General features: G+C 31.7%; 1 protein-coding gene and 1 long non-coding RNA gene across 3 annotated transcripts; one reads left to right on the top strand and one right to left on the bottom strand.

The window, feature by feature from the left end:
• Positions 1-774: 774 nt before the first annotated feature.
• Positions 775-23,067, bottom strand: LOC107627356 (putative 2-isopropylmalate synthase). 2 transcript variants are annotated; one of them, XM_088504918.1, is made up of 12 exons: positions 22,517-23,067; positions 15,704-15,917; positions 15,531-15,611; positions 12,493-12,585; positions 12,293-12,379; positions 5,297-5,397; positions 2,822-2,855; positions 2,669-2,743; positions 2,365-2,448; positions 2,094-2,228; positions 979-1,127; positions 775-862 (listed from the first exon to the last, which is right to left on the bottom strand). In XM_088504918.1, the coding sequence occupies exons 1-12, from the start codon at positions 23,065-23,067 to the stop codon at positions 775-777; spliced, it is 1,692 nt and encodes a 563-aa protein (XP_088361044.1). The 2 variants fall into 2 exon arrangements, with proteins under 2 accessions (XP_088361044.1, XP_088361043.1); XM_088504917.1 differs by lacking the exon at positions 5,297-5,397 and adding an exon at positions 7,240-7,352 and having other exon boundaries at positions 979-1,139.
• Positions 4,087-5,927, top strand: LOC148574541 (uncharacterized). The gene is made up of 3 exons (XR_015905181.1): positions 4,087-4,169; positions 4,303-4,380; positions 5,742-5,927. It is a non-coding gene; the product is annotated as an uncharacterized LOC148574541 (long non-coding RNA).
• Positions 23,068-24,688: the final 1,621 nt, after the last annotated feature.

A 24,688-nucleotide genomic window follows, 5' to 3' on the forward strand; every position in this document is an offset into this window, starting at 1 on the left:
ATAGACCCGGTCATTATTTCGGGTCGGGTCCGGGCCATAGCTCGGGTCACCCGAAGTCGGCCCGGTGGCCCGGTTATCATACACAATTAATATTTTGTGTTATTAGTGATGGATCATGACTATTCTTATGTGGAATTTAAGTATTGTAAACCTTAATATTTTGTGTTATTAGTCATTATAAGACTATAAGTTAATGTTTTATGTTTAGAATGCATAAGACTTTAGACTAATACATAAGATTGTGTTATTTGTATTGATTTAAATATTTGGTATTATTAGACAATATTAGTATTGATTGTGGTTATGCTTTAATTTTGAAGAAGGGTTGGTTCTTGTTATATTTTTCTAAGTGAATTTTACCATGTTAACTAATGGTTGGAGTCTTGAAAATTTGGATATTTTTACATGCTAGCTTACAAGAAGGTATCAACATAATATAATGTTAACGGCCCGGTTTTCACCCGGTTTTTACCCGGTATAATTGTGGCCCGAAAGTGTATTGGTTTCATCGGGTCTAGGGTCGGGTTCGGGTCTAATAAATAGACCCGGTGTATATTTCGGGCCGGGTCTGGGTCACATCAAACCTGGCTTCACCCGGCCCATGTGCACCCCTAATTTGGTGTAGCAATTTGTGGAAAGTAATAAGAAAATTGTAGTTTAACTAGCTAGAAGGTTAGAAACTACAAAATAAAACAACTATAAAAAATAACAACATTGATTTTCAAATCTTTCAAGCATAAATAAAAATGATTATTATTTTAACTGATATATAACTTATTCTTTAGAACCCAACATCTTATTTAATGCAGCAATGTAAGCCTCAACACTTGAAACAACTACATCTGTTCCTGCTGCAGTACCACTATCACAAAAAAAAAAAAAAAAAAATTAATGAATGGCTTCGGAATTGAGTATTGTAATAAACATATGTTGCTAAAGCAATTAAATTCTATTTATACTTTATAAATATAATTATACCTAAAAGTTGGATGAACATTTTCTTGTGATAAGGTAGAAGTAGATTCATAATTGCTGTTTTCTCTACAAATGACAACATATGTGGTAACAATACCATCAATCCCATTTTTTATTGTAGTGACTGAATATTCAACAAGTTTTATGGGTTCCTGCATTAATTCCTTCTTCAACATATTAGTATAAATATTATAGATTAAATGCACTCAAAAGAGAAAAAAAATGTATTCATATAGAATAGCTACAATCCAAGAAACTTCCAATTGTTTACTATGATTATAGTGCCCAATATAATGATACGATGGTAACAATAATTGCAAATTATCTCCTATATAGCTTTACAATTTTCTAAGATATATAATAAAATAATACATTTATGTATAAATATATCATTTTTTAAATGTCTTTTTTATGATTTATTATTTTAAATCGATTAACCAGCCAATTCGATTTGATACTCAGAACGATACAATTTTCTTTATTATTGCAATGTAATTATGATTGCAACTACATAAATCTATATTTAATCCTATAGACTTTATTTTTCATGAAAACTACAATTTCAAATACATGAAAAAATCCATAACAGGATGAATATTTTTTTCATGCTGCAATTCGTAGTGAAATGAGGCACTAATATAAAGATAGAGAAACACAAAAATATGTTTGAAACTAGATATAATTACAATAACAAAATGTGTAGGATACAAATTTCTTTAATTCTCTATCGTTTTAATTGGAAGAAAAAATGATATTTTTGTTTCTCTATCTCTATATTTGTATTCTGGCTCAATTGCCAGATTCATATTAATTATATATTAAGACCATTAAACATGCTAACCTGATTTGTTTTAGCTAACTAGTTAAACAGGTTAGTATCAATCATATATCAAGTGTTTATTAACCAATGAATAAAAGTCGAACCCATTTAATAAAATTTCATTGAGCAAAATGAGTGGTACCATTTTTTATTTTTTTTTATGACAAAACCAACAAAATAAGAAGTTTTGGGTCGAAAATACAAAAAAAAAAATTAAAAGTTAAATTGTGTCAAAATTTATAAAATTCAAAAGATCATGATCATTATAGCAACAAGTTAGTTATTTTTGAATTCAAACCTTCACAATAAAATTAACTGCTTTTAATGCTGAATCCACTGATCCTTGACCAATAGAACATGCAACATGTGTGCTTCCATTCATATTAATGAGTCTGATTGTTGTTGATGGAAGACCTAATGTTCCAGAAATTACCTGCATTAACAGATAAAGTTTTTTTATTTTTTTGTTTTATAGTCACATGCCAATCCACTACATTAAACATAAAAAATAATTCAAAATCATCCTTTTAAAAATGTAATTACCTATAAGTTATCATATCAATATTTACCTGTAAGTCACCAAGTTTCCAAATAGGTTCTATATGGGTAACTTCATTTGATACTAATGTTCTAAGGTCTTCATCAGTAACTCTCTGAGAAACCAAAGATCAAATAAATTAATACATAAAAAAGTTAAAATTCTATCAATATTAATCAAATTAAAATTTTACATAAACAAAAATAATACGAGTAGTCTTGTAGTAAAATGCTTTGACAAATGGATGACATAAACAAAAATAAAAATAATTAATAGTTGATTATTAAAATCAAAGTCAGAAAGATATATAAGTTGAATTAATAGTTCTTAGTTACCTTTTTCTTATCACCTAGGGCTTTGAAATTGAAAAACACCCTGTTAATTTCATCATCTTTAAGTTGAAAACCAAGCTGAAATAAAAGAGAAAAACTCATCAAATATAGTGAAAATAGTTAATATACTATCAAACTTATATGACTATTTAATACCTCTTCAAGACGCTTTCTTAAGGCAGCTCTTCCACTGTATCAATAGTACAATAATTAACTCAACGTTATTTATAGATATAAAGACAAAAAATGAATTAGATAATATTTTGGAGGATTAAAAACAAGAAAATTCACCATTTAGGGTACACTCGATTAGCAGTAAAAAGGAGATGAAAAATTCCACGAATACATTTAATATGTAAAATTATATAATCTATTATAAAACAATAATGCTAGGGAACCAAGAGGGTACTAGCAAAAAACCAGTCAAATGCCTCTGGGTGAATCCAAAACCTCTACGTGGATGATGCTTATGCTAGGCATTAGGATGTTTTTTCTACTAAGTATCAGAATGTTTCTTTTTCATACTAAATGGATGTTCTTTTATATATTTTATAATTTTTTTTATATACTAAGAATCGGAATTGTTGGAAGTTCCGTGATCCCCGCCCCTATTTCTCTAACGTATCATTTAAAATTTTAATTTAAAATGAGAAGCAATTAATATCAAATATTATAAATTAAAAACAAATAAAATTAATTAAATATAATTATAAATTAGTTAAATTATTTACTTTTGGCTGATCACCTCTTGATTTCATATACTTTTTCATTATAAAAATGTATGGTACATTTTTATCCTAGAACAAAATATATTCTAATTAGACAAAACAACAAAAGATGACAATGATATGAATATTACTTTTTTTTTTACATTTTAAAAATAGCAGGTGATCTTAATGAATATCACCAAACGATTAAACTTTTAGTGTGATTTGTGCTTAATTATATCATTTATGTTAGCAATATGAACACTTTAATTGCCTACTAGCTAATGCATTAAACATCCAATCACTATTACACATCTAATGCATTACACGTATAATAATATTATTGATGTCAACACGTGTAATAATATTTTTTAAGAATGCAAATTTAATTTTATTTCTATTATCAATTTAGTAAATAAATTATTTTAATTTAAACATTATTTTTATAATTAACTACCAACAGCCAAAGCGTCGATAAGTTTTGATGGAAGTTTTTTAAGTTAATTTACTAACAGCCGAAAATGAAATTTTAAATTATTTTAAAATTAAAAAAATAAAAATACATGTGTTGATCAATAAAAAAATGAAATTTTAACAATTCACACTCCATTAATATTACTAACAGATTAGCCGTCGCTAAAATGACAGTAATATCCATTTAAATTTAATAAAACACAGCATTTCATGTTAGAAACACACACACTCTCTCTCTCTTTCTCAACCACCAAACCTTCTCTCTAGGTTTTCTCCTTTCTCAAAGCTTCGACCAATATTCCGTCAATGTCATTATGTTTGTGGTAAGTTTTTCCTCAATTTAATCAATTTGGTTTTTGCGGTCTATTAAGTTTTTTCGATTATTTTTTTGTATCCCATTTTTCTACACTTTGAGTTCAGTTTTGATTTTTGCATATTTCTTGTAACCTTTGGGAGATTGTGGCTGTTGCTAGAGTGAAGATGGTTCATTGAAATTATTGTTTTCAGAGGCGTCTATAGATAAATTTGCATAAGGTTAGTATCTACTTATCTAATTGTCTTTCCATTGTTATTAAACTTTAATTCAAACTAAAAATAATAAATTAAAATAAGTGAAACTAATATGTTAATTGAAAAAGTGTTTATTTTAGAAATTATTGCATGTTTAGGATAGAAACTTGAATCCCCTATGACAGAGTTATAGGGTGGGTAAGGCGAAATGATTTTGTGTGGACGTAGAGATTTGTTGTTTGTTTGTGTTTTCTCTGTAGTTCATTTGTGAGAAATAAGACGATTAGAAAGGCTAGGATTAAATAATGTAATTACAAATTATTTATCTATATTATATAAATGTATTACTTAAATATTGAAATACACAATAGACTTGAAATTTGGTAAATTAGAGGGTCTTAATTATTGAAAAAATTCTGGCAAAACTTTTAACATTTTTTAGAACTTAATACAAATTAAATTGCAAATTCTTTTTGGCAAATATAGGTGGGTGGATGGTGTAGATGGCTCAAAATCGATTTTAGACATATGAGACACTATTCAAGTAATGGCAATTACAAGAGATGAGGTGTTCCTTTTCTACTAAACTATGTATGGGTGTGAATGATAATATGTAATTATAATTATACAACAAAGCATGATCATGAGTATCATAGTAATACAACAATAAACGAAAACATGTTTACTAATTTCATGTAATTTTGACTGAAATATTCATACTAGAGGCATTACTCTAAATTTAATAGAAGATAATTTGAATTTTTTCGGAAGCATATATTCATAGATGAATAGGCCATGAAAGATCCAATTATATGTTTATTGGTAATGTTATGAAGACAAAAAAAAAATTAGTTTTCTTCGGTTACCAAATATTTTTGTATGTTTATAATAGCTAAGACAATTAAAGACAAAGAATGAGAAGCTAAGTTTAATTGCTTACCTAAGCTTTCCTAATACATAACCATCACCTTTAGATCTTTTAATCCCAATACTCTCTGGAAGTATTATTTCATATGTAGCTTTATGTTTTAACCATCCATCCTATAAATAAGTCATACAATAAAAATAAAAAATAACTTCATTGACCAAATTTAGAGGATTATTTTGTTGAGCGCTTAAAGTTAAACCAAAAAATTAGTTAAAATAATTATATTGTTGAATGTAAAATGTATTCATGTTAACCCAAATAAAATATAGGAATAAATATTGTTTTGGTCCTTAAGATTTAAGATCAAAATCAAAATCTTCCATAACCTTATTTTTTATTCAAAATCATTCATAGCGCTTCATTTGGTATTAAAATCATCCTTTTGAATAAAATATTTTTCTAAATAACGAAGATACCCCTTATCATCCTCTTTGTTTGGCTGTCCTCTCTTTTGCAGAACCCTCCTTAGCAGTTCCAAATGCACATCTTTGAGCATCATCCACTTTAAAACTTTTGCCCTAATTTTGGTGCTCTTCAAAACGGTGTCATTTTCGAAAGTAGTGTTATTTTGCCCTTTTGTCCTGGTGCTCGTTGTTCTCTGAAGCTTCAGCGACTCCGAAACCTTCTGGTTGTGTTGGTAGTGGCGCCCTTGAAGATAGTGGAGCTTGCAGAGTTTGAGGTTGTCCATCACGCGCCGTCGGCACCACCACTTTGAAAACCGTCAATGTGGCTACATTGCAAGGCGCTAGTCCTATGACCTCTTCTTCTAGGTAAATTTTAGCTCTTGGTTTTAATTTTTTTTAAAATTTATCTTTTATTTATTATAAATATTTTATGAAATTGAAGAAAATTTCTGATTTTTTGTGATTTTAGTGATTTAGGAATTTTAGATTTTGTTGAAATTTGTTATTGATTAAGTAACTGTTAGTGATTTGTCACTAATGTGTTACTTATTGATGAAAAAATTTGATTATTACTGATTTCAGAGAATAAGAGCAACTCTCTCTTTCTCCTCCTTCTCCAATCGACACAACGTGGTTCCCTATGATCCATGATCTAATTATTGAATGGAAGTAAGTTCGAAATATTTGTGAAGGAATATGGTACAGAAAGTCGAAAAACCGACACCATGAAGCATAATCGGGCTGATTTCATTAATTTGGAGGCCATTGCTGCATCTGAAAATGCTTGTGGTGACCAACCAAATTTTCAAACACATGGACACAAGGTTAGGGAAGATGATGTGGCATATTGCATGGGAAAAGACAAGTGCAATAATGAAATAGTGGGTGATCTTAATGATATAGAGGTTGTTGTGCATAGGAATGAAGAAAGAAATAATGACAGTGGCACGGTTCTAGATATGCAATCACTTGAAGTGGTCAACCACCAGGGTGATTCAAATTGTATAAAATGTTGGCATGATGATCGAAACACCAAGGAAATCATTCAAGAAACACAATTGGGCCTGCAGGGTGGGCTAGTAAATAAAGGGGAGAAGGAGGAAATGGGCTTGATGGTGGGTAATAACTATGTGGTGAACTCTGAATCAAACTCTGGCCCTATGGTTCCACCTGGTTTTGAAGACTTTGTTAATAATAACTCCTTGCAGATCAAGGCAAAAAAGAAGAAACAATCATTTTGCATGAAACTGGGATGGTTAGGGCAGACCCTAAAAAACAAAGAAGCCTCTATTGGCCCCAACGCTAAAAGAAAGAAGGTTACACTCTTCCAAGTATGGAGAAAAATCGAAGAAAGTGCTACTATCAATCAAATCACAAAAAAGAAAGAAGAAATGTGAGAATAGTGCTAAAGTAATGAGGCAGAGGAAGAGCGATCTCAAAATAACAAAGGAAAGGGGCACAGAAAATCAACATTCTGAAAATAGTGATGGTGAGGAGAGTGACGCCATAAGTGAGGCAACAAAAGCTTGGATCTTGGGATCGCAGTTGAACCTGGAATGCAGTGATGAGGAAGAAGCTATGAGCTTCATCAGGAAGGATCTGAAGGGAGGAAATGTGATGGAAGATATTAATGTCACCAAGAGAATAAGAGGAAGAAAGAGAACCTACAAAACAAAGGTAGGAGCTTCAAATCACAATCAATGATTTTATGCTGGAATTGTAGAGGGTTAGGGAGTAGGGGAAATGTGGGATGCATCAAAGAATTTGTGAGAAAATTTAATTTGATAATAGTAGGTATTGTTGAAACTAAAAATGATAGTATTTCTGAGAATATAATAAAAAGGATGTGGGGAAATTCTGACTTTGACTGGGAATATTTTGGGGGTGAGGGGAGTAATGGTGGCCTTGTATGTATATGGGATAAGGAGATGTTGGAGGTAATTAGAAGAGATAAAGGTTATAGATAGATCTGTATTATTGGTATGCTGAGACAATTTGGTAGAAAAATTTCTATTGCTCTTGTCTACGAAAATCATTCGGTCAGTGAAAGAAGAGAGTTATGGAATAAACTGTTGGCTTTAAAGAATAGCCTGATGAGGCCCTTTATTGTATTCGGGGATTTTAATGAAGTATTATGCTCGGAAAAAAAGGTGTAGCGAAAGAGGAAGTATAGCAGGGATGAGGGATTTTGGCAACTGGATTCAAGATATGAACCTGGTAGACCTTCCTCTCCAGGGCAGAAAATTTACTTGGAGGAGGGGAAGCCAGGCCAGTAGGCTTGATAGAATTTGTGTGGATCCTCAATGGCTACAAAAGTTTCCGGAATTAAGAATTGATGTGTTAAAATGTTCAAAGTCAGACCATGTACCTTTATGCCTGATGACGGATAGATTGCAATGGGGTTCGAAATCTTTTCGTGCTCTTGACATTTGGTTCTCTAATCCAAAATTTTTACCAATGTTAGGAGAAGAATGGAGGGCTTTAGGAGAGTTACCGAAGCATGAGAAATTAAAGCTAATAAAGAAGAATATTTCAAAATGGAACAGGGAGGTATTTGGCAACATTGATGATAAAATCAGGAGGTTAGAAAGTGAAATTGCCAAAGTGGAAGTCCTCTTAGAAGAAAACATTGAGGCAGAAATAAACTTGAGTAGAAGGAAGGCGTTGGTAGGCCAGCTTGATATATGGTATAAACAAAAAGGAGAATATTGGAAGCAAATGTCAAGGGAGAAATACATCAAGGAGGTAGACAAAAATACAAGATACTTTCATACCATGGCAACAATCAGAAGGAGAAAGAAGCAGATAAAGGAAATCAAGATCGGGAACAGACGTTTCAAAGATCCAAGAAGGATTAAGAATGAAGCAAGAAAATTCTTCAAAAATCTCTATCACCAGGATAGGATGCTGGTTATAAGAGTCCAAGAGGGATTGGTTGCAAGATTATCTGAGGAGCAAGAATGCAACTTGAGTTGATGCCATCCTATAATGAAGTAAAAGAAGCTGTTTGGTCGTGTGGTTCTACCAAAGCACCCGGCCCTGACAGATTCAACATGTTCTTTGTGAAAAATTCCTGGGAGATCATTGGGATGGAGTTCACAGAATCAGTTTTAGACTTCTTCAGAATGGGATCTCTACATAGGAACTTAAACATGACATGGGTGATCCTACCCTCAAAGATAAATGTGCCAGAAGAAATGAAGGACTTCAGACCAATAAGCATGGTGGGAAGCATATATAAGGTAATATAAAAGGTTTTGGTCCTAAGGATGAAGAAGATAATGAGCTCTTTGGTAGGGGAAGTGCAATCTGCTTTCATACAGAATAGGCAGATTCTTGATGGTGCATTAATCGCGTCAGAAACCATTTCTTGGTTGAAAAAAGGCAAGAAGAGTGGGGTAATTATTAAGCTTGACTTCAAGAAAGCATATGACACTGTCAGATGGTCATTCTTGGATCAGGTTCTAAAAATTATGGGTTTTGGTGATATTTGGAGGAAATGGATTAGTGGAATGCTCAATACAGCGGCCATGTCGATCATTGTAAATGGATCACCGATAGAGCCTTTTGCCATGGAGAGGGGATTGCATCAGGGGGTTCCAATTTCGCCATTCCTCGTTATTTTGGTGGCAGAGGTTTTGAATCAGATGTTTACAAGAGCAAGGGATATAGGAAGCATCTCTGGCCTAGAAGTTAGTAGAGACAAGGTGCTTCTATCGCATTTACAGTTTGCCGACGATACAATTTTGTTCTACCCGCCAGATAGAAAGGTTTTACGAAATTTCAGAGGCATATTAGCTTTTTTCGGGATGATGTCGAGACTAGTGATTAACTATTAGAAGTCCACCCTCATTCCTATTAATGTGCATGAGGAAGTTGCATATGGTTTGGCAGAGGTTATGAACTGTCAGCTTGGGAGACTACTAATCACTTATTTAGGTATTTCTCTGGGTGCAAATCCCAAGCGTATTAAAACTTGGAAGCCGATCATTGAGAAGATGGAAAAGAAATTGTCAAAATGGAAATCAGGATTACTGTCAAGAGCGGGTAGGTTGACAATTATTAAATCGGTAATTAATAATTTACCGATCTACTACTTAAGTTTATTCAAACTACCTAAGGCGGTGGCTAAGAAGATCATTTTCCTACAATCAAAATATTTTTGGGGTACAAAAGAAGGGCGAACAAAGTTACTAACTGTAGCATGGGACACTATACAGAAGCCAAAGGAGCATAGAGGGCTTGGAGTGGAAGATATCACTATTAAAAATGCTGCTTTGCTGTTTAAATGGTGGTGGAGATACTCAACAGAGGATAAACCAATGTGAAAGAAAATTGTATCCTCGTGTAATGTGGTACCTTTAGATGAACCGATCAATGAGCATAATGTACCTAAGTCTAGCGGACCATGGAAGGATATCATAAATGGAGTTAAAAGTAACCAACTATGTAAAGAATTAAGTTCAGCGGGCCTTAGAATGTGCGTTAGAAATGGTGAAAAATCAAAATTCTGGGATGATAAGTGGTTGGGTGATTTTAGGCTCAGAGAAAAATTTCCAAGGCTGTATTTAATTTCTACCCAACAAGCAGAAACTATTGTTAAATGTGGTTTTTGGGACGACTTTAGGTGGGTCTGGAACCTGAGATGGAGGAGACGCTTTTTTGAGTGAGAGTGTAAACACTGTGAGAAATTACTAGTATTATTACAAAAAGTTTGTTTAAATGCAGGTACAGAAGATAAGCTCATTTGGAGTTGCTCCAAGGATGGAAGTTTCTCAGTAAAGTCGTTCATCACTTCAGTGGAGTCAAAAGCATTGGGCTTTCCTAAAACATGTCATACTTTTGATAATATCTGGCGGGAAACTGTACCTCTAAGGGTGGAGATGATGGGCTGGTTTCTGATCTTTGGCAAGCTCAACACGATGAAAAGGCTGGCACAGATTAATGTGGTGATGGAAATGAGGTAACATATACTTTATGTGGTTTAGATGATGAGGATATAGATCACCTATTCATCCATTGTAACTATGTTTCTCGTTTGTGGTATAAAGCTATGGTTGTAGGGGGAATTACATGAGTTAGGCCAAAGAGATTGAGAGTGGGAAGGAGAAGGTGAATAAATTGTTGGTTTGTAATAGTAGGGGTGATATGGAGTAGGAACCAATTTATTTTTGAAAGAAAGGATGTATCATGTGAAAATGCATGGGAGTTTATTATGTTCCAGCTAAAAGAATGGAAAATTCTTAACAAAAAAAGGAAGGAAGAGCAGTCAACTATTGTTCAAGGGGCTACAAGTAGTCTAGGACCGGCTGTGAACATTGATTATGAATTTTCTTGGTGGATTTGTGCTGAATATGTTGCTTCAAAATAATGTATGGCAGTGGATGGCTATCTTGTGAATGCTAAAAATAATATTATTGTACTTTTATGTGAGTTTTTGAATGCAGATTCTAGAGTTAATGCTTTGGCAGAATGCATTGAAACATCCGTTCAATTCTTGCTGGAAGAGTATAGTGCAGTTTTAGAGCGGGTGGTCTTCAAAACCAATGAAGCAATCTTGGTGAGATGGACCAAAGGACAAGGAAATAATTATTGGAGGCTGAATTTTAAAAGAAATAAACTGAAAAATTTCCTACAAAGTTGCAATAATATTAAGGTTCAATATGCTTCATATAAGGAGTTCAAATTCATCAACAATTGAAAAAAAATGGTCAATAATCAGAATGAGAATAGAAAAGTCTTGTGGTGCTAATGAAAAGTTGCGTGATCACCAAAATAATTTTCGTGTGCAACTGGGGCAATGATTATAGAGAAGTTGTCTTATATACAGTGCTGGAGATGGAATAATGCAATAAAAGATAGAGACAAGTTATCAATAGTTATTCTAGCCTTAGTATTTAGTTGGAGAACTTTCTTTTTGATTTGGTATTAGTCCTTATATTAGGTGTGATTTTCTTGTATTTTGGGCATTTTTATATTAGTAGTGTTATCCTATTCTTGATCATTATTCTTGATGGCAATGCCGAAGGGGATATAACTGAGATGTATGATTTGTTTTGTGTCTTTTTTTCTTATTTTGGGTCGAGTTTGTAACTCAACAATCAAAAAAAAAAAAAAAATTGATGGTGGTGATGGTAAAGGTAATGATAGTGGATGATGAGATTAGGGCCAGAATTAATGCAAGGACATTTTTGTTCGTAAAATGTCGAAAGGACGATTTTAATACCACATGAAATATTGAGAACGACTTTAAATTTAAAAAAAAAAGTGAGAAACGAATTCGATTTTGACCCCAAATTTTAGGGACTAAAACAGTATTTATCCCTAGAAATATATTTTAAATTTTAGCATAATATAAAATGATAAAAAAGAAAAATTCTAATGTATGTAATTTTGGTTAACTCTCAAAAATTTTTTAATTTGATTGAAATTTTAAAGTTTTTTGGCATCATTTATAAAAATTTTCATTGTTTTATGTTGTAAAACTATCGAATATATAAAGCAGTTAACTTTATGTCCAAGTTGAAAATTATAAACTTTGATAATACAATTAATACTTATTGTATTGTCCAAATAATATCATTAAATTTTTAACAACACTAACCTGATGAATGCCACTTTCATGAACAAATGCATTAGCACCAACAAGAGCCTTGTGTGGTTGTAAATACATACCAGTGTACTTTTCGACCTATAAAAAATTGTTAAATTTATAAATTGAATAAAGATAACTTTAGTGACAGCAAAAATAGAAAGTTAAGAATAAAAACAAAACAAAAGTAGTATTAGTTTGAGTTATAAAACCATCTTGCTTGTCTTTAATATGTGTTGTGTGTTGATTCCTGTGTATAATCCATCAAATTGATCGTATCTCTTACATTTTAAGGCCATCACAATCTTGAAAAAGATAAAAATAAAACAAATTATTAATTTAACAATAACAATGAATAAATTTTTATTTTTATTTTTAAATAAAAATAATGCATCTAATCTTTGATTCTTAGATGATAATTAGTTAATTGTGTTATTTATTTTTTTTCCTTGGTTAGGTGTTGCCTAATTATTGTATTCTCCCAATGTTAGTAGCTAGTTGTTTGAAGTTTAATTGTTTTTTGGGTAAGTTGACTTGTAAATTTGTTAATTATCTAATTTAAAACAAAATTGAGACTTTTTATATGATAATAATTAAGGCAAATAAACCTAATTTGATTTTAAGATTAGGAAAAGTATAGGTAATCAATAAGATTTTTGAACAATGTGTAAATAATATGAATTAATAGGATTAAAAGAGTAAATTTAATTAGTAGCATTAAATTAAGGTGTAATGTATTTTCATTTGATTGGTAGTTGTTCATGTTATTCAAAATTTTCATTGTTCTCCTAGCACTCCCCTTAAGATTATTAAGGTGAAGAAGTATAAGATTATAGAAGAATGAAATGCAACTAGTGAACTCCTCTACTAATAAATACATATGTGGAATTGCTTAACATTCAAAATACTTATACTCACGTATTTATTACATTTAAAATTATATCATTATTTTAATAGTAATTAATAAACATTAAATAAAATTATTTTAGATTTTTGAATTGATATTTTATTGTCTCCCAAACATTATTCTTACATTATTCTTTTTATGGCAATGTCAAAGGAATTTAAAAAGAACTAATAATGCCATTTATCCTTTAATTTAAAATTTATTGTGGATTTAGTATTATTATTGTTATTATTATCATTTATCTAAAAATAAAAGATTAATTAGATAGGACAAGTTCATTCATTTTGCATCCATAACAGGCTTTATAGTTATATTAAAATTAAGTGAAATTAATTAAAAATGGCTAAGTAGCTAATTTTAAAGATGTAGAAAATAAAAATAATGGATTAGAGTTTTTCATTGGTTAAAAAAGGATAAAATATATTTTTAATCTCTAAAATTTGGACAAAGTTTTAATTTTGTTTTTAATATTTGAAATATCATATTTTTATCCTAAAATTTATTTTATCCAATTTTATTTTTCTGGTCAAAACAAAAGTTTTTTCTTCTGAAAATACTATTTTTTTTATTATTATATTTTTTTTCTTATTATTATGTTACTTTCACTATCAAACCACTACAACTACTACTAGGATTACAATTTTTACCGTTACTAAGAAGAAAATCATAACAGAAAATAGTGTTTTATCCGTAAAAAAAGGTAAATAGTAACTATGTATAAGAATTTGATAAACCTTCATGTCACATCTAATTCATTTCTATTTAAAGACTTTATATATACCTACAATAAATACTAGAGTAAACTACTATTTGTTCATTTCTATTTATGAATATTAAAATACTGACAAATTTATACATAAAAAGATAAAATTAATCTTGTACTTATAAAAGATGAATTTTGGTTAACAAAACTATCTAAACTTCAAAAAATTATCCTAAATTCCTAAACTACCCTCCTTGGGGAAACTTAGTCCATCTCCAATCCCAACCTCCAATCCCTACTCCATAATTTCCAACCACTTAACTCTTCATGACCGCAACTTCAATCACCGGTCTTTACCACCGCCGCTGCCATCGGCCACCTCTTTCTCTTTATCAATAGAAAGAGAAAGTAATAATGTCATTGCTGTAACTAAACTTGATTAAAGAAGCATATATAAGCCATGTCTGATTATTGAGAACCTTAAGTGTATTCTAGGTTAATGAATATTTGAAGTAAAAAAGGAAAAAAAATTGTGGACGGTGGCTATGGAAAATGGTGTGTGATGGGGGATCGAGAGAGTAAATTAGGATTTTCCCCAATTAACAAGGAAGAAAGTAAGATTACTAGAAGGAATATCCAAGGTGACACTGAGAACTCGTTGGCGACAAGCGCGTCCGCGAGATGATCCACAACATGCCCCGGCCCTCATCCAAAACGCTTCTTCTTCTTCATCAATGTTCTTGTTCTTCTTCTTGAGCTTTATAATGCCTTTTTTTCTTTGCGGATTTGCTTCTTGTTGTTGAATTATCCTTTACACGGTTGAGCTTTAGTTTTGTCATAACAGACAATGACAGTTGTTTGTTAGTGTTTATGGTTGTTGAGAAAATTCCAAAGAAGCCACTACAAGCTTCGGTTCCTAATGCCTCCCTCATTTCCTTGAGATTTTTTAGATCAAGATTTTAGAAAGTGTATGTGATGGTGGTGATTGCAAGGAGAAGGATGCAACAGTAGCCGTAGTAGCGACGGGCAAAGAGAAAGAGGTGGTAATAGTGGTGGTGGTGGTGGCAACAGCAATAATAACGGTGGTAGCTAAGATAAGAGTTGGATGAGTGAGGATGTAGATGGGTAGTAATGGTAAAAGATTGGAAATTGGAAGTGGCATAGGTTAGGTTAAAAGAGATCATTTATAAATTTTGAATAATTTTTTAAGATTTGGATAATTTTATAAACTAAAACGTATCTTTCGTGTATACAATATCAATTTCATTATATAGTATTTTAAATATTTGTGGTTAAAAATGATAATTTGTTCGTAAATACTAAGATACTAAGTACTACATGTCTAAGTATACATGAATCTTACACTTAATCTATTATGAATCTCTTTATCTACAAATATAAATATTTATGATGTTTATATTAATTTAACCATAAACCTTACTACCTGCTTAGTACGATGGTTGTCAAAATAATCTTACTATAATTAATGGACATGAATGTAAATTGAAAAATTAAATATTTAAACAATTTAAGATTATGCAAGTTACTTAAATCGATTCTTGGAAAAATTTGAATGAAAAATAACTTATATTATTGGTTAAAAAAACGCATTAACTAAATAATAAAAAATTAACACTCACCTCTTCTAATGATGCGTTACCTGCCCTTTCTCCAATTCCATTAATTGTAACTTCTAATTGTCTTGCACCAGCACGTACACCCTAAAAGTAGTCAAGGCTCGAAAAAATTACAATATATATTTTTATATTATATTATTATATTCATTAAATGATAATGTTATTATGGTTATCACCTCTAAGGTGTTAGCAACAGCAAGTCCAAGATCATTGTGACAATGTGATGAAAGAACAACATTTTCAATTCCAGGAGTATTAGCTTTTATATCAGCAATTAATCTTCCATACTCCCATGGCATTGTTATGCCAACAGTATCAGGTATGGCCACAGTTGTAACCCCAGCCTTGATAACTTCTCCAAGAATTTGATAAAGAAAATCTCTCTCTGATCTGAAAATATAAAAATAAAATTAATTGATTTTTAAAAAAAAAAATACAATTATACAAAATTAAGTGTTATTATTAGAACTTTAGGAATGTAGGACTTATTTATTTATTTCTTACTAGAAATATAATTTTTTCATGGAAAAGTCTAGGGAACCAGCAACTTTGTTAAATTCTGGTCAGCATGTAACCAGCAAAGAAAAGTGAGCCATTAGATAAAATCTCATACCAATCTCACACCATTAAAACCATCATTAATGGCTATTTGATGGCTACATATCACAAAAGTTGCTGGCCCCTAGCATTCCTCTATTTTCATTATTTAAACTAATTATTTTATTTGTAACATATTTTTCACAATTATTAATTATTTACAAAAATAGTTAATATTTTAAACAACAATTTGTGTGAGTAATTATAAAATAAGTATTTAAATGTATTTTTTACACTGTATTTATAAACTAAAAGTATTGTCAAAAAATATATTTTTGCATGTTATTTTTTTATTAATTATTGGTTCGAAGAATAATGCTTTCAAATATTCTTTGACAATTTAATAATTGTATAAAGATATTATTAAAATAACTGTATTTAAAACAAAGATAACAACGAACAAAATTTGCTCCTTTAATTTTTCTTGTAATGTTATTTTGTAAGACATTAAGAATGTAGTGTTATACTTAGCTAGGTATGACTAAGAGAAGAGAAGATAAAAAATGAGTTATATATATAGTCCTATAAATTAGTATTAACAGAGACAGAGACAAAGATAATTTTCACTAAGTTATCAACCGAATCAGGTATTCGCACCTGTCACTCAGCCACTAGACCTGTTTGTATCGGTCATATAAAGGAGGAAATGCGTCATCAAGCCGGCAAAGTGTGACATTGGATCACACATGTGTTAGTTGTTGGGATCACCTCTATTATCTGACTTTTGTTATAATTTATCTATCTTTAGACTTTTGATGTAGCTTATCTATTTTAAGACTTTTGTTGGATCTTATCTACCTTTAAACTTTTGTTTATGTTTATCTATCTTTAGGGTATTGTATCTTACTTTGTTGCTTATCTTGCATTGTATTATTGTATGCTATGTTATGTATGCTGCGCATGCTATGTTTTGTTGTATCTTATCTTACGTGTCTCAAAAGTAAGATTCAACACATCATAAATGTAAGTCCAACAAAAGCAAACTTAACATAAAATAACATAATACAAAATATCATAGAATTAGGCCAATTTAACAATAATATCAACCTAACATAAACTTAAAACAAATAACATAGCATAAAGACACATGAGCAATAACAAATACTAATAACCTAATGGGTCAATCACTGGCGGCTATGTGTTGCTTCCTTCATGCAATCCGGAAGCACCTGGGCACTGTGGACAGTTTCTTCGAGTATGACCTGGGGTCCTACACATTCCGCATCTTTTTGGTTGATCCGACTTTGTCTCATCCAAACTATTCCTTATCCTGGTACTCCGAGGTCTTCCGACAGCAGCCCGGATCAGGGATCACATGAGGTCCCTCATATACGGGCAACAACTCTTCCTGAATAGGTGGAGAGAAACTCATCTTGTAAACATTGAACACGGTGCTGAGGCGGTACATATCATCAATGTAAGTCCTCCAGTCCAGTCTACAAAACGAGCATGTTGCAAGCACATGACGACATGGATAGTGGAGGGCTTGAAAGTATTCATAGTCACATGTGCAATCAGATAAAGAAACCCGACACTCATTGCAATTTTTTCCCTGGTCGCCGCAAACTCCTTAACAACAAACTCAGAGTTTTCCCTGTCATATAGATCTACCCGCATATTCCTGGAGGCATGTAGATTCTTCTCAATAGCCTTTACAAGGGTCTGACAAAATTCTTGCCTATCCCCGAGCTGCGAATCGGCTTCCTTTTCTTTCCTCACAAAGAGCTCGGCCAGAAGCCCATATGTTGACTTAACTAGTGAACCCACCGGTAGGCTACGTGTCATCTTCAACACGGCATTAATAGACTTAGAAATGTTAGTCGTCATATGACCATATCGACGATCTCCATCTCAATATTGAGTCGATAACTCCAATCCAATCCTGTCACACCAATCAACCATTGCAGGTCTTCCTTCCGCAGGAAGACCATGTAATACCGATGCTCCTCCTCAGTCTTTGCATATGCGGCATTCACGAGGATCTTCCGGGAATCCTTAGACTTAAAGGATAGCGCGAGGTTAGTGGCAATGTGTCGTACACAGAATGCACGGTATGCCGTTGGCCGGAGCCAACCACCGTCTTCCGGAAGCAGGGCAGCCTTGATGGCATTGTGCTGGTCAAAGATGACTAAAATGCCGGGCTGGGGGGTGACATGCTGCCGAAGGTGACTAAGAAAAAACTTCCGTGAATCTGTATTTTCGTCTTCGACTAACCTGAATGCTACTGGGAGAATGTTCGAGTTTCCATCTTGGGCAATAGCCATTAGCAAAGTACCTCCATACTTCCCATATAAATAAGTACCATCGATGGATATCAGTGGCTTGCAATACTTGAATGCCTCAATGCACGGAGGAAACGTCCAAAATAATCGATGAAAGAAAACCTTCGTTCCATCCACCGTATTACCTGCCCTCGCTGGTGAAGTGCGCAACACCGCTATAGTGCCCGACATATACAACTGAACCCCGGTGATCCACTTTGGTATGTGGTTGTAAGACTCCTCCCAAATCTCCATATATCTGAGCAATGGCCTTCTGCTTGGCCATCCAAACCTTCCTGTAGCTGGGCTTGAAACCAAACTTTTACGACACCACATTCTGTAATACCTTAATGGAGACTGATGCATTCGCCAAGACCAACTATTGAATTGAAGCGCAGATGACATGATAATCGATCTGCCTGTGATCTGTCAATATCTCAGTTGCTAAACATGTGTGTGGTCTGTTGTACTTTCTAACTTTCCAGTAGCCTTTCCTCTTCCTCATAGTCACATGTATAAGCCAGTTACATCTATTTCCAAACTGGGCACACTTCCCATGATACTTCAATTGGTCAGATTCAAACACTTTATATTTTACACCACGACGAATATTATAACTCTTGATTGTCAGTACAACTTTGTCTTTGGTTTCAAACCGTTGCCTGATTTCAAACTCGTCTGTGCCAATCATGCTAGGCCTGTCTCCGTGAATAGTAGGGTGATGTTGATCTACAAATGTAGGCTGGTTCATTACATCAAGGTCCAAAGTGAAAAAATGTCAAGGGTACTGCTGTGTTTGACTACTTGTATGGGTTTGTGCTCCCCCAGCATGTGCGGTGTCTTCTTCTTCATCGCTCTCATCCCCAATAATTGGTGGCTCCAAATCCGACCCATCATTGCCTATAGCCTCTGCAAATGGATCTCTCTCTCTCTTATCTCCATGAATGCCGGTGCACCGTCTACTATAGGTGCTGCTCCCATTGCAGCTGCAAGCTGTCCAAAGCTACGCCCATCACCCAAGTCATCTATCGGAACGGGTAAATCAGCCGCAAATGATAGGGATGAAACAAAGGGAGTCACTGGTTGCCCAGTTGGAATAGTGGTGGAACTCCCTTCTATGACGCCAGTTGGCGGATTCGGAGCGGATCTACCAGAGCTACCCTCTATATCAGCCATTCTGGCAAACAATTCCATAGCACCCAAGTCGGAAAATCTTGCTTGACTGTGAAATATAACTCGCATGTCGTCATTGTCCAGCATCTCGTACTTCCCAAACTTAACATAACCTTGCCTCAATGATATAGGAATACGAAAAAATAATTGCTTCACATGTTTTTTTCCGCACTTTCCTGCCTTCTGTAATATACTACTATGTAATTCTATCAAAGTCGTTGACAGATTTACAAATATACCTATCTGCTTTTTGTTAGACAAAGCTACATTCTCACTTGTGTTTTCATCAATTTTTTCTCGGTGATGCACTAACAAAAAAATACTCTCAGCCATCTCTCTCTATGCTCAATAAATCTCAAGTGTGGTTCGTTACATTCAGACTCGTTTATTTATAGAGTTTATGCCCTCGTAAATCGTCGTTACCACCTTAGGATTACTAAGTTGAGCATAAATCGTGGGACACTAATGAGGGTTACTGAAGCAAGTATAAACCGTGCTAGGCTGGGTCGGGTCCTCTTAGAGCATAATTCGTGGCATCCTATTGAGGGTTGGCCAAAATTCACGTGAAACCTAAGGGGGTGGAACGATTTATGCTTTATTACTAACCTTAGGCACTCTAGCACGATTTATGTCTTCTCCATGCATGTATTAATCGTTTTAGGTTGACATGATTCACATATTATATACCCCTACATAGCTTAAGAGTAACAGAGTAATCACATTTCAAAATTCGTTTCAGGAAAATCCAGTAATTTTATCTTCCATAAAATTTATTTAAATAAAAAACCCAAATTATTATTTATCAAAAAAGATTTTTTTATTTTTATTTATTTGTATACACTACCTCCTACATCTAGGACATATCTGTGAAGTTAAATGTTTCCTCACTTTGATTAGTAAAAATTTCTAAATTAGATAAGTTATTTAATTTTGATGTAAATATCTATTAGGTTTCAATACAAATTTATTGAATATTTTTTAATTTATCCATTATATCGTTTTATGAATAATAAAAAAAAATATATTAATGCAACTAATAAATGATTAAATAAGCATAGTTAGCAAATTAAATACTAGCTCCTTAGCTAGTTCGTTTGTAAATATCTAAATTAACATCTATTATGAATAAGAAATCGAGTGACATTCGATTTTGATCTCCGTAGAAGATTTTCCTTTGATATAAGTCCAAATATTTCTAAAATATTTGGTTTTATATGAGTACTTCCAAAATTATGATAAATTAATTTCAAATTAAATGCCTCACATTATTATTTGAGAGAACCTGAACAAAATCATTGTACATTATAAGAAATGTGTTATTTTAGGAATTTCAAACAAGCATATAGCTTTTATATATTGTATATGGGTGCAAAAACTAAAACATCTTTAGAATCATCTAAACCTGATAATTGTGGGGACTTAATGCTAGATATAGTTAAAAATATTTAGATTCTCACAAATACAAAAAACATATAGAGAGACCTGGTCATTACCAAATTTTACAATATTTGTAAAGATAAAAATCGTATTTTAGCATTTTTAAATCCTATGTTGTAAAATAAACCCATGTAATCTAGGCTAGAGTGTTTATGAAATATCTAAAATTATATATAAATCATTATGCAAAAGATTTTTATTATTATTACAATAACTATAAGATTTATCTAATTTCCCACCCAAGAGGCACATTGAATTATTTTAATTCTTATGGAAGTTAAATCATTAAAATAAACTGAGCTGTAAACCGTAATTCATATATACTTATTTATTCACAATATATATAGATTTTGGGACACAAAAATAGATCAATTTGTTATAAACAAAGTTGATGATGATATACTATTTTATGAACAAGTACTTCAAATATAGTGTTAAAAGTATATCCATAAAAATCATTTATAAGAGTTTTTACTTGTCCACAAATTTAAATGGATATACATTCTCGAAAAGCATTATCGTGCCGACATCTATTCCTTGATGCTAGATTTATGATGCGTTACTTGTGTTCTAATAATCAAATATTAGTTTTTCATTTTGAATTATTAGTTTATGAGGTAGTAGTGGACTTTTGAGTTTCAAATGAATAACAAATTTAAATCTCATGCTATTTTATGGTTCTTTTATGTTTTCATTATCTGTTAACTGTTCTATATATAATAATTTAAGATGTGATATTTGTATAACAAAAAATAAATTGTCCTTTAAAAAATACTTTTGAAACCACTAAAAGACGTCCTTTTTTTATTTTATGTTTTAGGTATCTAACACATTTCGAGATTTTCAAATACCATTATTTTATGAAGTTATGCTGAGCTAACCCAATTTTTTATGGAGGCCAAATTAGCTTATATATTTCATGGGTAAACTATTAAAATTATTATATTCCTGATTTTTGAATACGTCGGCAAAAATATCTTCTACTTCTATTAATAAAAAAATTGTCTTAAAAATATTTTAAAATGTGATAAAAATACCCAACTTTAAATATATATTATAAATAATGTTTTAAAGATTGAATTTTGATATTGTTTTTAACAAATATGATTAAAAAATAAAATATTTTTATTCTTAAATTTTGGTAATTTTATGTTAAGTAGATTTTTTTATTTATTTTTGTTAATAGTTAAAAAATAAAAAATTTTAGAGATCAAATTTTTATTTTTTTTATTGTACTTTTAAAATAGTTATCTAAATATTTTTACAAAATTTTGAATCAAATATTCATTTGTCATTTATAAAAAATAATATCTTTTTAGTTATTTTTATTACGTTTAATAATATATATTTAAAGATATTTTTATCGTTAAGAGTAGAAGGTATTTTTTTCAATATATTAAAAAATCGGAGACAATTTTAATGGTTTACCAATATTTCGTTGTTAGAATAGCCTGGCACTAAGATCATTAACAACCAAAAGTAATAATTTAATTTATTATTTATAACATCAAATTCTAATACCTGGTAGCATCTTCAGGAACAAATTGTATGTCATGGCAACCCAAATTTCTAGCAAACTTCACCATCTTGCATGCAATCTGAAGAACCTCTTCCTTGCTCTTACCCAACTTATGCTCCATATGAATTGGGCTTGTAGCAATAAACGTGCTAATCTTTGGTCTCATGGCATGTTTAACAGCCTCCCATGCAGTTTCAATATCCTTCTGATTACATCTAGCAATACCAACAATAACCGGAACATATCCATTGTCATCAACATCGTTTCCGACCTCTTCGGCTATCATCTTGACAGCCTTGAATTCGTCTTGAGACGAACAAGGGAATCCTGCCTCTATGACATCCACGCCAAGCTTCGCGAGCTGGCGTGCGATGTCAAGCTTCTCCTGGGATGTCATTGCAGCCCCGGGAGACTGCTCCCCATCGCGTAGTGTCGTGTCAAAAATGCGAACATAATAAGGGTTAGGGATATAATTGGGAATGTATATTGGGCGCATGTCAATAGAATTTTTAGTTTGTTGTGGAGAAGGAATCATAGAAGGGATTGTTGTCATTTTACTTAATAATAATTGAATATGTGATGCTTTTTAAATTATAATGGTTGGAATCAGCAAGTTAGAATGTTTAGCGTTTGTAGAGGCAAGTAAAGAAATATTTATTAGAGCGATTCAGAGTGCAAATGCACACACTGCATATGCATATATATATAGTGACAACACAAGTTGTTTGAGGAACAAAAAATAAACCTCATTATAATAGTAGCTTGGATTAGTTAAATAGTGTGTTTTTCTAATGCAAAAAAAAAAAAAAAATGAATATTTTGAAGTAAACTTGTGAAGGAAAATATAAAGTGAAGGAGTAATACATATATTTTAACAATTCCGTTAGCTAATTAACTAGGGGTGATGCTACTAATTACAGCTAATTAGTAATTTTTTTAATTTTTTATGGAAGAATGTAAATTTAAATTATCATAAGAAATATTCAAAATTTAATAAAAAAAAATCTAAAATCTAAAAAAATATCTAACACCAAATAATAATAAACATCCAAAATCATTATAAAATCATAATTCTAAAATCTATTTTAAAATTTTCAAACATAATTTTTAAAATTCAAAATTCATTTAAAAAATCTAAAATTCATTCTAAAACTTCCAAAATTATTTTAAAAATTCCTAATAAAAAAAATCATTCAAAACATAACAAAAAAACCATCTAAAAAAATCTAATACCAAATAATAACAAACATCCAAAATAATCATTTTAAAAATTCATAATAAAAAAAACATCAGAAATGTAACAAAAAACATCTAAAACCTGTAAAAAAATAAGATATTCAAAATCTTTTTAAAATTCTAAAACTTAATAAAACGAGACATACAACAAAATATTAAAAAAAACTAAGAAAAAATCGAAAACTATTAAAAAAAAATATCCAAAACCCAAAAAAAAGAATATTTAAAACATAAAATGAAAACATCCAAAATTTAAGAGAAAGAAACATTCAAAACTAATAAAAAGAATTATCCAAAATTATGAAGAAGTATGACGAGATGGAGGGAAGAGGCCAAAGTGTTCTTGCGTGAAGAGATGGAAAGGGTGGCTGCGCTATTGCGTTTTGCGTCGTCGTTGTGGCAATAGAATTCCCACGGGCAGCACCATGACAACGCGAGAAGATGTGGTCAAGGGTGGTCCGACTCGGCGACTCCACGTGCTGAATAGTTGGGAGTGCATAGATCGCAACTCTGCGAGAAGAGTTTTGACGTCGATGCGCATAAGCGGTGCGGCATGAGAGGATCCCTTTAAGAATGGCGGCGTGACGTAATATGGAGACGGCGAATCACGATAGGAGAAAAGAAAAAATAATGTCGCATTAGGAGAGGAGAGGAATGACGCTGCGTCGTTTCTTATGAAAAGAATTTTTTTAATGCAAATTTAAATTTTAAAAATTTTAAAATTAAATTTTTAAAAATTTTTAAAATTTGTTCTAGTTAACTGCATATATAATTGGTCACCAATACTTTTTTATTTTCAAGTAATTTTATGAGATCAATTTTTAATTGAAGTCATTGATCCAATTATAACTTTACAAGCGTCTTTGAGAGTAGTAGTATTCAAATTGAGAAGTTTTAGAACTTACACTCAGTCCATGCATAGTAATTCAGGTCAATTT

Source organism: Arachis ipaensis, chromosome B2 (assembly GCF_059453495.1).
Source record: "Arachis ipaensis isolate K30076 ecotype BB chromosome B2, ASM5945349v1, whole genome shotgun sequence".
NCBI classification, from domain to species: Eukaryota; Viridiplantae; Streptophyta; class Magnoliopsida; order Fabales; family Fabaceae; genus Arachis; species Arachis ipaensis.